Source organism: Acanthisitta chloris, unplaced genomic scaffold, assembly GCF_000695815.1.
Source record: "Acanthisitta chloris isolate BGI_N310 unplaced genomic scaffold, ASM69581v1 scaffold9413, whole genome shotgun sequence".
NCBI lineage: Eukaryota > Metazoa > Chordata > Aves > Passeriformes > Acanthisittidae > Acanthisitta > Acanthisitta chloris.
Window position 1 is genome coordinate 39,326 of NW_008665404.1, and position 13,778 is coordinate 53,103.

At 42.7% G+C, this 13,778-nt stretch overlaps 1 protein-coding gene across 1 annotated transcript in view; it reads left to right on the forward strand.

Annotated features, from left to right (window-relative positions):
- Nucleotides 1–13,778, forward strand: part of TTBK1 (tau tubulin kinase 1) — a gene marked incomplete at its 5' end in the record, with an annotated part of 72,448 nt that overhangs the window by 30,861 nt on the left and 27,809 nt on the right. Inside the window, 4 exons of the mRNA XM_009071741.1 lie at nt 776–930; nt 1,866–2,085; nt 5,581–5,756; nt 7,469–8,027. Coding sequence (XP_009069989.1) covers nt 776–930; nt 1,866–2,085; nt 5,581–5,756; nt 7,469–8,027 — 1,110 coding nt within the window. The remainder of the gene's footprint in view (nt 1–775; nt 931–1,865; nt 2,086–5,580; nt 5,757–7,468; nt 8,028–13,778) is intronic.

Consider the following 13,778-nt stretch of genomic DNA (forward strand, 5'->3'; position numbering starts at 1 on the left):
TAGACTGTAGGCTCAGTTCTGCATTATTTAGCTGAATAGTTTTACTAGAAATATAGGACCTATATTATAATATACGGTTTTGTTGGCCTATAGGTATCAGTTTTCCTTTGATAGCAGAACATCAGATTTCTCTGGGTAATGCATTGGTGCATGGAGCACTACTGACAGTTTCATTCTCTCTTGAAGAATATCAGTTCTTAGAAAGCAACAAGCATAAGCCTTGTCAGCATAAGTATTTGTACCTGCCATCTTATAAAGAAAATTTTACCATTCGATTTGCAGTTTTATTTTCTTCTGTAACCAAATGTGTCAGGCCTCATTGTGCATAAACATATCATAGGGCTCACAACTAAGCTGTATTTGAGCCAGACACTGCAACGAGTCTGCATCCTAGGACTCCTGTTGTGTTTATGTCTTCTGGCAATTTTGAACTCGACATATCAAATGTACTACTCTGCGTATGTCTACAGGAAAGCTGAGCTGAAGTTGTGGATTTAGAGTTGGAGGTACAAGCCAACTGCAAGATTTCATCAAATCAGTGTCAAAATGTTGCATGCATTTCTTTTATAAATTGAAGAAATTTCAATTGCCAAGCCAAAACCAGCCTGAGAAACAACTGCTGCAATTTTGTAACATTTCCTTTGATTTCTTAGTACCTCTCATAGGCAAGCTGGAAATTATAAGCTGCACTGGGTCCTTGTGCACATACTTAAGATTTTTTGTGAGAGCCACTCTCAGCTACTTAGCATAAATTGTTCTTGTAAATCTATTCCAGCTGATCATGTCCGTTTTCGAGAACAGCATGAAAGAAAGAGGCATCACTGAAAATGAAGCCTTTGACTGGGAGAAAGCTGGTACAGATATCTTGTTGTCCACTAGCACCTCAACTCCACCACAGCAAAACACCAGGCAAACAGCAGCCATGTTTGGGTAAGTGTTGCAGTTGTGCCAGTCAGACTATGGACAACAAGCTCAGTAATGTGTTCATTTTTTTAAGATTTCAAGACCATTATGATCCTAGGAAGCTGGAGCTGGATGGCAGTCATTGCTTGATTTGACTTTTTATGTATTAACATATGTCCAGGGTGATGGAACCCAGTTTCAGACTCTGGTTATCCTGAAAACGCATTTTCTACTGCGAATGAATGTGTGGGTTAGAGTGACATTAAGGGATGTCTGGAGGCCTTTAGGCAGGGTCAGTGGAGTCCACATGCTTGTATATTTTGCACATTATATGGCACACATGGCTGGAGCTTCTGTGAGAGCACCTGCTGTGAGGCACTTGATGCCTTGCTGTGGAGTGGATTTGTGATGGGATAGTGAGCTGAGTGCAGGCACTGGTCACTCCTTGAACACAAATCCTCAGCCTTTACAGTGTGTTTCATGTGCTGGTGCACACAGAGCTTCATGCCAAGAGATGGAGCAGAGTTCAGATGAAAAATGGTAATGCTTAATTCACTGGTCTGTCTTGGTGCTTTTGAGGAGGCTGACAGTAAGGGATAACAATAATCCATAATAATACTATAGAAGATAAAAGCTGTAAGGCCTGTTGAGCCCCATGTGCTCATGCAAAGGGGGAAAGTTTCTTCTAGGCTAAATGCTGTGTAATGGGCACTTCTGAATAAGTTTGCAGACGTTTATCAGGGGTCCCGAGAGGCTTTCACTAATCTATCCTACTGTCTTTGTGACTTTATGTTGGATGGAATCCTCGTGATTCAAGTTGTCATACCTGGGATAAAGCTGGACTGCCTGTTTTTCAACCTGGTAATACCCTAGAAGCTGCAAAGGAATTCCTATGCAGCAGTGTAATAGGCCTCCTCCTTAATATACTGATAATTTGACCTTTCTTCTTGTCTCTTCCATAGAGTGGTTAATGTCACTCCGGTACCTGGGGACTTGCTTCGTGAGAACACTGAGGATGTCCTACAGGGTGAACATCTGAGTGATCAAGAGAATGCTCCTCCCATTCTATCAGGCCGACCAATGGAAGGTCTTGGTCAGGCTCCAAACACTGGTTTCAATGAGGGTGAAGTTTGGGAAGAGACAGATGTGAATCGCAACAAACTCAGGATCAGCATCAGCAAAGTAAAGAACATTTTCTTTTCTCCTGTGGCTGTTGAATTTAGGGCAATGGTTTCACAGACTGCTTGAAGCCGCTCAGATCCACTGATGTAGCATCCTACATAGTGCAACCCAAAAAGTATTGTGGAATTTCCCTGTCAAAATGGGAAATTACAAACTAACTTTTCATAGAGTAAAAGCCATTGGGATTAATTTGGATCTTTATGCAAGTGACATTTTGGAGACCATGATGCTAAAGTGAATCTTTCTTACAATCATATCATTATCTAAGATTTTGATCCTTAAAGCAATGACATTCTAGTCCTTGCATAGCTGATACAATATCAGAAATGTCCTGAGTCTGGAAATTATAAACCAAAATTTTATTGTGTCTTAGCCTCTTGGGTAAATAAATTTAATCAGAGATGTCCTCATAAGCCCTATTTGTCTGTATCTTCAATCATCAGTAATTTTTCTCTTCCTTTTTTTGAGTTTCCTTTCTAAGGGTAACACCAGGAGCATCTAATGATGGTTTCAGTCCTGTGAGAGAAACCGTCACTTAATATGCTCATATTTCTGCATGCCAAGATCATATCCCATTTTTTTGCTTGCATAAAGTGTATACTTCAGTTGGTTTTCCTCATAACACCTAAGACATTTCTCAGTCCTTTCTTGTAAATGTTGCCTAATTTCTTGGAGGCATCCCCACTGAATGATGGTTCCATAGTAAGTGTCAATTAAGAGAATCTGCCAGTTAGTTTATTTATTAGATCAATTTACATATTACAAATGAATTAGTATTTGTGGCAGGGTGGCAGATACATACAGAATCTATTAGATGAGAAATGTTCATAAGACTTAAAATACTGTCAGGGCATATTGGATTCACATCATAAACCTGTCTTTAATGGATATTTGTGAACTAGCATGTTAAATCTACCAGTCTTCTGGATCTGACCAGAATTCACTTCAGGCTCTACTGACACAAAGTTAGTCCTTTCAGCAATGTAGATGTTTCCACTATCCTTAGTCTTATTAGAAAACATTATGCGCGGACAAGAGATAATCTCATCTTACTTGCTTAAAATTCTCCAATGCAAATAATTTGGATCAACATGTTAACTGTCTAGAGCATTTCCAGTGGCATTCCCCAATATTAAGAATCATGAACCAAGTGGAAATCACTTCTTCATCTCTCACTGGTAACTGTGTGCACTCCCAGAAGTTTTTGTTTGAAGGCACATGAAATAAGAGCCTGGTGAAGTGGGACAGTTCTGCTCTCACAACATACCAAAAAAAAAGTATTACAGAGAAGTCCTGGTAACTTCTATGTGTTTTTTAGTCCTTTCAACCACGAAGTGCCTTGATACTCTTCAATCAGACTGAGATGTGCACAGGGGAGTCCTAAATGTCCTTTCTGCATGCTAGTTGTATGTCATGTCTTAGGTATCCAGCACTGTCATTCACAAGCCCTGTCATAACAGCAGGAGAGGTTTCTACAAGATCCACAGCATATCCAGGTGACTTTCCTGCCAAGGAATATGCTGTTTGTTGTTAGGTTAGTGGCAAAGGAGCTTATGGAGTTAGTCAGCATGGCAATGAGCGCTTCAGTTCTGCAAGCTCTGTAGCTATGCAGCAGTCTGTGCAGTAGAGCCCAGGGGGCGTCATGCTGTCCAAAGCTGAAGTCCTTTCTCTCTCTGAGTGTTATCTTTAGTCTGACTCTTGCTTGTCCTTTTGCTTTGCTAGACTTATCTTTAGTCTGACTGTCCTCTGATGGAGAATCAGTTTTTATTTAAGTCACAGTCATCACATGGAGAAAAAGAGGAGGCTGCAGATTTGATACCTAAGGGCACAGCTTCTCCTCTGCTTGTAATCTGAGGCATTCCTTGTGCCTTTCAGAACCACAAGGGCAGCTGGTGTGTAAAACACCCTTCTGCTATTCACAGCTTCACCATCCTTCATCTTCCAGTCTTGTACCACTAGAATTAACTGGTTCTCCCTGTCTTGCTCTTTGTATTTAGGTGATGAGTAGATCTTGCCATGTTTTTTCTCCCCAATACTTCTAAGGTTATCTTTATTTCTGTGTTCACACAAGTCAGATCATCATCTGTCCCAGTTCTCTCATTGCTATGCTAAGGACAGTTTCCTTGCTTACTGTCACTGATCTTTCTAAGTCCTTCTGATTTGCCTTCGAACACTGGATCAAAGTTCTCAATCTGTGTTTTATCAGAAGGTGCTTTCTTTTCTCCTACACCTTCCCCCAGTTCTCTGCTCTTGGATCTTACCAAGTTGCCAGTTACCCAACTTTGGAGAGTTTTGCATAACTAAAGAACCTTTTCAGCTAGGGAGAGTGGAGGAGAACTTTCAGGCCTCAGGAGAAAAGCAGAATAGATGATAATGATTTAATCTGTAATCCAGGAGGTTAGTGACAAAGAAAAGTCAAATGTGTTTGTGAAAGGAGCAAAATGCTGCATTCCAAACCCAGTTTGGGTGATTTAGGTCTGCTAGTTTATGGACACACTGACTGACTTGCCTGTACACATTACATGCACAAAGGCAACTGGCTAGATCAACAGCATTTTGCTGAGAAGCTGCTTACTTTCAGAGCCTCTGGCATTAACAGAGGACAAGTGGCAGGGAAGGGTAAGCACTCTTCATACCAGGAACTTGCAGTGGCACTTCCATATACATCTCCACACAGAGGCAGCTGATACTGAATGTCTGGCAACATAGCAGTGTTGAATACAAATCCTAGACTGCTGCTGTAGCCCTTGGACTGTTCTGCCTCTGTGCTTTTGCCTGAGCAGGCCTTCTCTTCCAAGGGGAATCAGCACAATTTAAGACAGAAGGCAGCTACTTTTTTTCCTTTGTCTGCTGCTAAATTAGATTAGAAAAAGAATCAAATTCACTAAGGCCATATGAATGTGTATGGATAGAGCATCCATGAATATGTTCAGGTCCCTGCATGACCTTGGGTCTGTGGAAAGATCTTACAGATGTTGTGGTCAAGTATATGTGCTGGAAGACTTTGTTTAGAGATTTAAACAAATGAACAAAAATGCAAACAAAGAAACCCAAACTACCCTGGTAATTAGGAGATGACTTAGTCATACTAAGTTCATCAGTTTGTACATTGCAATATAATGCATGGATCCTGCATAGATGAATGCTGACAAACAAGGGCTTTAGACATCTTGGCTAAGCAGTTAGGGTTTGTGTATGCAGCAGGTTAGCCCATCATAACTCCTTTGGATCAGGAGTTATTCAGGGTAGCTGAAATGCAAAGGCTGCCTTGTAAAGATGTTTAAATATTTGAATTGATTTAAAATCCATACCTTGTTTTAGTGCTAGGTAATTGCTGGGGCATATGGGCCCTTGCCTTCCTTCAAACACTGCTTGTGTAGGTTGTGAAAATGCAGCTGAAGCTGTATCCTGGAAGAAAGCACACAGCAACAGCACTGGATGAGAAGTTAATGTTCCTGGCCAGATTTTGAGGTTCTTTCTGTTTGTCCCCTACAGACTCAGTGCATGGTGGAAGAGGAGCAGAGAAACGGTGTCTGCCCCAGTTCCCCTGTCCGAGTGCCTCCAGAGTCCCCTACTGCACAAGTGCGCTCCCTCAGATACCGGCGCGTGAACAGCCCCGAGTCGGAACGCCTCTCCACCGCAGATGGCAAAGCGGATCCACATGAAAGAAGGTTTGCTCACCATCTCTGGCCTCCTACTGCTTTTAGCAGTGTCTTGAGGATTTTAGCAGTGTCTTGAGGATTGACTGCTGAGATCAACCTGGCAGGCACTTGAAGTTCATTGCTGGGTGGAGGAGTTAATGGGCTTTATATGATCTTTCTGATGAGATAATAACTCAAGTCTCTGAATAAGGAGAGTTCGTAGGAATGATTCCCATCCTGTCCCGGGATGGGAAGAACTCCACGGTTGGAAGGAGGGACATTTTGCAGAGGGAAGGCAAAGGATCAGATCAGAGATAATGTAAAAGTCACAAAGCTTTTGGCTGGCCTGAGGTGGGAGGGAAGAATGGATCTTGTTAGGATACGTACAGGAGTGCATGTATTCTGGGAGCTAAGTGGCAGATCCTAACCTGGTGGGTTTCATTATTTTATGAGTTTTCATTAATAGTAGTAGAAGTATTCACTTTTTAGCGTGCAGCATTGTTCTTGTTTTCATATGAAAGTACACATTGCACCCTGATTTTGAGGGTAATAGGAATACCTTCTCTCAGATCCACAGCAAAGAAATAAACAAAAAAAACCCCAATACTAATAAAAATAATGAAAAGAAGCTTTTTTAACTGTTGTGTGTTGAAGAACACGTTACAAAACATAAGCCCTTGATGCTGGTAATCCCCTTCACATCTGTTTTCCTCTTGCCATTGAAAGTCAGGGCTTATTCTCCTTAATTTCCCTTTCTTCATTAAAAAAAATCATATTTGCTTGTAATTCTTTCCATCCCAGCTCTGTCATTCCACTGTGTTGAAGATACCCAGTTTTGCTTAGCAACCCTCACTCAATGGTCAGTCAGTTCTTTGTTTCCCCTTGTGCTCTCTCACACGTGGAAGGCTTTTCCCAGAAGAGTCTGCAAGACTCCTGTATGGTCCATGTTGAAATCCCTTTGTAAAACACACTGCATCTGTCCATGTCTGGGCAGCAGACACCCTGGCTTTGTGCAGCAAGCTGCTTGCCTCTAGGGTAGGCAGAGAAGCAAAGCAAGCAGCAGGTGCAGGCCAAATGCATGGCATGGATCATAACACTGTGCAGCAGAAAGACAGAATGTCCAGGGCCATTGGAACACAAGGGGCTTCCAGGGCCTCTGAGGCTGCTACTATTTTTGGACTGTGAGCCACTGAGCATTACACTACCCTTTGTAAAGTGATACTTGCTGTGTTTCCTTCGTGCTACTTTAAAGTATTTTGTGGTTATCTGTGCACGAAGGGATCAAAGATTCTTACTGTCTTTGAAGAACTCATGTGGCTATTTTAGAGGCTTCAGTGGCCACCAGAGAGCAGCTGAGGATGATATAGGAGCGCAGGAGAGACACTGTTTAGTCAGACAGTAGATTTAGGATTTAGAGGTGTTTTAGTTTTGTTTTGTTGGGGTTTTTTTCACAAGTCAGTAGAACTTACCAAAGAGGAAGGAATATATTGGGGTTGTTGGGAGGAAATGGTTATCATTCTGTCTACAAGGAAAAGAGATGCTGAATTGGCTGTCATAGTGAAGCATTTTAGGGGAGCATCTTTATGCCACTGTAGGTTCTAAAGAAATTTTTTTGCTTAAGCTTGTCTTTCTGAAGTGTACAAAGAAGTGAGTGAGAAGGGCTATACAAGTTTTTCTCTTATGATCCCAGACTTTAACTACAAACCTGATGTATTTTTAATGGCTTCATGTTCTGTCTTTAGATCTCGAATGGATATACCTGGCTCTCCATCACGGCTTGTATGCTCCTCCCAGCCAGCCCAGATGCTGTCCATTGATACTGGCCAGGCTGACCGGCAGGCAAGTGGTAGGATGGATGTGTCAGCTTCGGTGGAACATGAAGCCCTAAGCAATGCTTTCCGCTCAGTGCCACTCGCAGAGGAGGAGGACTTTGATAGCAAGGAGTGGGTTATCATTGATAAGGAGACAGAGCTGAAGGACTTTCACCCAGGTGCTGAGCCAAGCACCTCTGGAACCACGGATGAGGAGCCCGAGGAACTAAAACCTATTGAAGATGCTGAAGAGAGAAGGCGTTTGGGGACAGATGCTGCAGTCAGGCCGAAGACGCATGATGGGCGAAGTCGGGGTATGCAGCCTGTGACTGAGGAGGACAGTTCCCACAGACATGAAGGACCTTCTCAAACAGTATCTGACAGTAGACATGAACAGCAGGCAGGAAGTGCAGCCCACTCCCCTTTACATTCAGCACCAGCTCCCCGACAAAGAAGAAGAGAATCTGAACCTACTGGTCCTCAGAGACAGGTAAGATCCCTGGGTCTGTACCTTGTTGCCTAGCATAGCATCATCTTAGGAAACCTCAGCTGTGCTGGGGAAGTCTTTGATTCATGGATGCTCTTGTGAAGCTCTTTTGACAGCGCTTACAAAGGTCGTGAACGCTGTAGAAGTGCTCCCTGTAGCTAGTAATGTTGTCCCCTTCTAAGGACGCGCTGTTACCAAGATCTTGCAGCCATTTTGGCACAGGGACAAGAGGAGAGCATAGTTGTGATTGTGGGTATCTTTAGTCAGTTCTCTTACGCTCTCCCACCATGTTTTGTTAACAAGCACTTGTATGGAGGTGTTGCTAGCAAACCTTCTCCACGTAGTTTCTCAGCAGTGACAGCAGTGTATAGCAAGAGAATGCCCTCTCCTCTAATCACACATCAGCACTGCACAGGCCCACAGCAATGCAAATCATGAAATAACTCTCTGAAATTAAACTTTCATCTAAATACCTAATAAAGAGCTCAAAGTAACCAGCACACACATCCCATCAACCTTAGTTCAGTGAGAGGCATTGTTGTTACCATCTATTTACTCACAGAAATGTTCTTTATCTACTGTGCTTTTTCCAGATAGTTGTAGAGGCCTCTTTCTCTTTCAGCTTTGCTGCGTTTTTTCCTGTGGTCCTCTGATACTATAAAGAAGTTCAGTTTTTAGTGGGAGGTGATTTATTAGATTACCTGAAAAATTATGATACACTGTTGGGGTCAGAGTTCCTCTGTCATATCTAATCTTCATGTCTCAGGAGAAGGCTGTCCCAGAGTGTTCAGTGCAAGAGACAATAAAATTGTTCTCCTGAGAGCTTTTTCTATTTGTAAGTTAATGAAGATCTCTCATGCACATGGGATCCATAAATGCAGCAAAGAGCAGGCGAGTTTTGAGTCATGTATAGTGATACCCTTCTATGACAGACATATGTGCAGTCTGCTTTGTCTTCTCTGGAAGATGGTAGCTCCATCTTCCCTACCCTCTTGAGCTTATTCTCCAAGGAAGTGTTCACTGGACTGGAACATGTTTAAAGAACATTCTTCCATTCAGGTCTTGCCCAGATTCTTTTCTTCTCTGTATCCCTGAGAGGTACAAGAAAAAAAGGACTGTTAGTGTTGGCAGCAAAACATGAATGATACAAGAACTATGTTAAAAAAAAATCAATCCTTGCCTGCAAGGCAAGGTGTTCCTTGCTCAGATGTATGAATGAGGCTGAGCATTTATAGGAAGGATAGATATGCTGACATCAGGCACTAGTTGGACTGTTGTGCTGAGCATGGAATACTAGCAGTACATGCATCTCACAGAGACTGCATCCAGTTGTGAGATTCCTAGGTGGAGGTGTTTGCTGTGTGAAGCCAATATATTGAATGCTCCAGATATCTCAAAATTGCATAGGCAAGTTTGGCAGATTTGGAAGGATCTGTGACTGAATTTGCTCTGTCTGTACACTCACTGGGTTGGTGAGTGCAAGATGTGCACGTTCTGCAAGAAGCAATGAACATGGTAAGAGCCAGCTGTTAAGAACCAACTGTAAAATACAGCAGGGACACTTCACTGACATATTTAGTGTGGCTAAAGAAGGCTGGAGATGCCTTCTTGGCCATAGCATATACACGGCTGTGTGAAATGGCTGGTCGGGTATGATGCAGTACAAAGTCTGCTTATCACTGCACAGTGATACTTAAAATGCAGGCAAAAAAGGTAAATTAATGGATTGTGGGTGATTACTGCTAATATATTAGACAGCCTTTGTCCTCCAGCAGATCGCATTTTTTGTTCCTATGTTCTGAAATACCCTTTAGTTACTCCTGGGCCTAGCTTTTTGTACATACAGACCAACACTAGACTTCTTTGTCTGACTGGGACTTGGTTGTGCTTCCTCTGACGTCTGGATCCTTCAGTTGCCTCTATACACACGGCTCTGCAGTGCCATTCATATTTTATCATTTGCTGTCACAAAACCAACTGCTAACTCTCAAAAGAAAAATACCTGGAGCCTGTTCTCCTTAGGTACAGCAACTATGGAGGGACAATTGGCTGGGACACTAGTGAGAGGTTGACCAAGGACTTAACTAGTGAAAATACTGAAGGCCTCACTAGCAGTGACAGATGTTTCCTGTAGCTCAGGCTCGGTCTTCCCTGGGTTTGATTGAAACTGTGATTAGGCTGTTTGTGTGTGTATGTGAATAAATCTTCCTTATATTTGAATATGAATAGAGCCTTTAAGACAGGTAAAAAATTCACTAAATACAGAGCTACTGTGATTAAAATCATAGGCCTTATACTGATTTGTGACCTCATTCTGGTGTCCCAAAAACTGGTGATCATCCATTGGTGTCAATAGAGTATTGACTGAGAGCAAATGGGTCATCCCTGCTCTAATGTTTTCTTCTGTTTCTGCATTCTCTGGCTCCAGTATATGAGCCATTACTTGTAACTGGCAGACAGTGACTTCTGGATTGTCATAGAATCACAGCATGGCTGAGATTGAAAGGGACTTCTGAAGATCGTCTAGTTCCACCCTCTGCTCCAAGATGGATCACCAAGAACAGGTTGCTCAGGATGGTGTCCAGTCAAAATATCTCTGAGGATGGAGCCTCCACAACCTCTCTGGGCAACCTGTTTCAGTGTTCAATCATCATTATGGTAAAAAACTTTTTCTTATGTTTAAATGGAATTTCCTGTATTTCAGTTTCTGTCCAATTCTTCTGGTCCTTTACTGGATACCACTAAGAAGAGTCTGGATCCATCTTCTTTTCCCATCAGATGTTTATAAACATTGATAAGAACTCTCAGCCTTTCCTTGAATGAAAGGTCCTCCAGTCCCTTCATCATCTTTGTGACCCTTTGCTGGACTATCTTTTGTATGTCCATGTCTCTCATGTACTGGTCTGTTCCCAGCACTGGAACACAGCACTCCAGGTGTGACCTCACCAGTGCAGAGTAGAGGGGAAGGACCATCTCCCTCAGCCTACTGTCAACATCCCTAATGCATCCTGAGAGTCTGTTGGCCCTTTTTGCCACAAAGGCACCTTGCTGGCCTGTGTTCAGCTAAGAGTCCACCAGGACCTCCAGGTAACCTGTTTCAGTGTTCAATCATCATTATGGTAAAAAACTTTTTCTTATGTTTAAATGGAATTTCCTGTATTTCAGTTTCTGTCCAATTCTTCTGGTCCTTTACTGGATACCACTAAGAAGAGTCTGGATCCATCTTCTTTTCCCATCAGATGTTTATAAACATTGATAAGAACTCTCAGCCTTTCCTTGAATGAAAGGTCCTCCAGTCCAGTCCCTTTCTTTGTGACCCTTTGCTGGACTATCTTTTGTATGTCCATGTCTCTCATGTACTGGTCTGTTCCCAGCACTGGAACACAGCACTCCAGGTGTGACCTCAATCTTTTGTATGTCCATGTCTCTCATGTACTGGTCTGTTCCCAGCACTGGAACACAGCACTCCAGGTGTGACCTCACCAGTGCAGAGTAGAGGGGAAGGACCATCTCCCTCAGCCTACTGTCAACATCCCTAATGCATCCTGAGAGTCTGTTGGCCCTTTTTGCCACAAAGGCACCTTGCTGGCCTGTGTTCAGCTAAGAGTCCACCAGGACCTCCAGGTACTTCTCTGTCAAACTGCTTTTCAAATAGGTGGCCCCCAGCAGATTCTGTTCCTCCCCAGGTGCAGGACTTTGCACTTCCCTTTGTTGAACTTAATGAAATTCCTTTTTTCCCATTTCACCAGCCTGTCTAGGCAGCTCTGAATGTCAGCATAACCTTCTGCTCTGTCAGCCACTCCTCCCAGTACTATATGAGCTATGAATCCACTGAAGATATGCTCTGTCCCACCATTCAGGTCATTAATGAAGTTGTTATTCAGGAGTGGCTGCATTATCAGCCCCTGGCCGCACCACTAGTGACTGGCCTCCAGCTGGACTCTTTTTCTCTAAACACAATGCTTTGAGGCCAGGAGCTCAGCCAATTCTCAGTCCGACTCACTGTTTACTTATCTATCTCATATTTCATCATTTTATCTATGAAGATGTTATGGGAGACAGTGTCAAAAACCTTTCTAGGGTCAAGATTGACAACCTCCCAGCCAGTCATCTCATCACAGAAAGTTATCAGGTTCATGAGGCATGATTTCCCCCTCATGTATCCATAATGACTGCCCTCAGGCACCTTCTTCTCTTTCATATGTTTGGAAATGGCATCCAGGAGGATTTGCTCCATGCCCTTTCCAGGCTGACCAGCTTTTAGTTCCCTGAGTGATCTTCACTTAGAGCTCAGATGTTTGTCCAAATACATGAATCAGTTGGAAGAAAGATATTGTAGTGCAAGTGTGAGGGATGGTGGTGTCCTCGTTCAACTCTGTGGGTGGAAGAGGGAGCAGAGTATGATCAAATGCTGCCATGAGGAAAGTCAAGTACAGAGGAGGCTCTGAATTGCCTGAGGGAATTTCTGACCCAAATATTCTCACATGTTAGGTGTCTCCCAGTTTCAGATGACAAGAAGATGGCTGCAGTAGAGCACAGATCTCATGGGAAGTCCTGGTATAGAGAGGGAGAATAGGTCTGTCATGAAACTGTCTTATTCAAGCCCTTGTCTCTGTGCACCACTCAGTGCAGCTGTTTAACAGAGCTTTTAGGGTTTGCTCTAATGTAAAGCATTGCATTTAAGGGATGTACTAGTAAGTCTCTGCTTATTTTTATGCACTAATGTGTAGGTAAAGCTATAGAAATAGATACAAAATGACTGGAAGAAAAGATTGAATCTGCACTTGTGCTTTCATATTAATCCTGATTCAGGGTTGCTGTTATTGTTGGAAATAATTTATATCTACACCTCTCAATATAATTTAAAAATCTGTCAAGTTCTTAAATATGCTGAATAAATTCACTGATACTTGGCAGAGACAGCAACTTACTACTGCCTTCTGCATTGAAAACAATAACAAATGTTCATACATTTATGAGTTTTAGAAATGAATTATGACTGTAGGTCTATGCTCGTAGGTATTTCTTGACTCTTAATATCCTCTGCTGTACTGCAGCTGGAATTTTATAAAATACTTTGAGATTAGTCTGGCTAAAACCTGCCTGTCCAAATCATGTCACATCTAAAAAACCACAAGAAAGTGGAAGTAGGAGGTGATATTAACTGTTCTTTACCTCTTCTTGGATATATTCTGCAGAGTTCAGAGAGCATTTTGTTTAGTCTGTGTCTTACAGTCCTGTCTCTTTTAGAAAAGGTCCCAGTGTGAGGAGGCACTGGTATATTTCCTCACCATCTTAGCCTTGTAGTTAGAATCACTCTTGAAAAAAAGTTGCTTAATGCTATCTTAGGCCTCTTTTCTCCCACAGCTAGCACTCCACAGCCAGGAGAAGTAAGTAGACTTGCTTCAGGTTGTCCATGTCTTGAGCTTGAGAGGGCAGCAGCTGTAAAGCTTATGAGTCCTTCCCAGCTGCAGCCTGGTGTCTTTGCTGAGAGATCATGTGAGGATGCTCAGCATAAAGACCTAGGTTGGTAATTCTGACAGGCAGGCAGAAGCATATTGCCCTGCCAGGCAGGGGATGACCACTTCAGTGACCCCATAATGCTGTTCTCTTCTTCCATTGAGTTGAGTCGGTGACAATTATTCCTCAGAGAGGAACACAGAGACACAGGAGAGGGCTGCCTCAGAGCAAGGAGAGGGCTCTAACATGTTGAGTGATCTGTACTGCCTCTCTGGTTCATGTAGTGTAGAACCC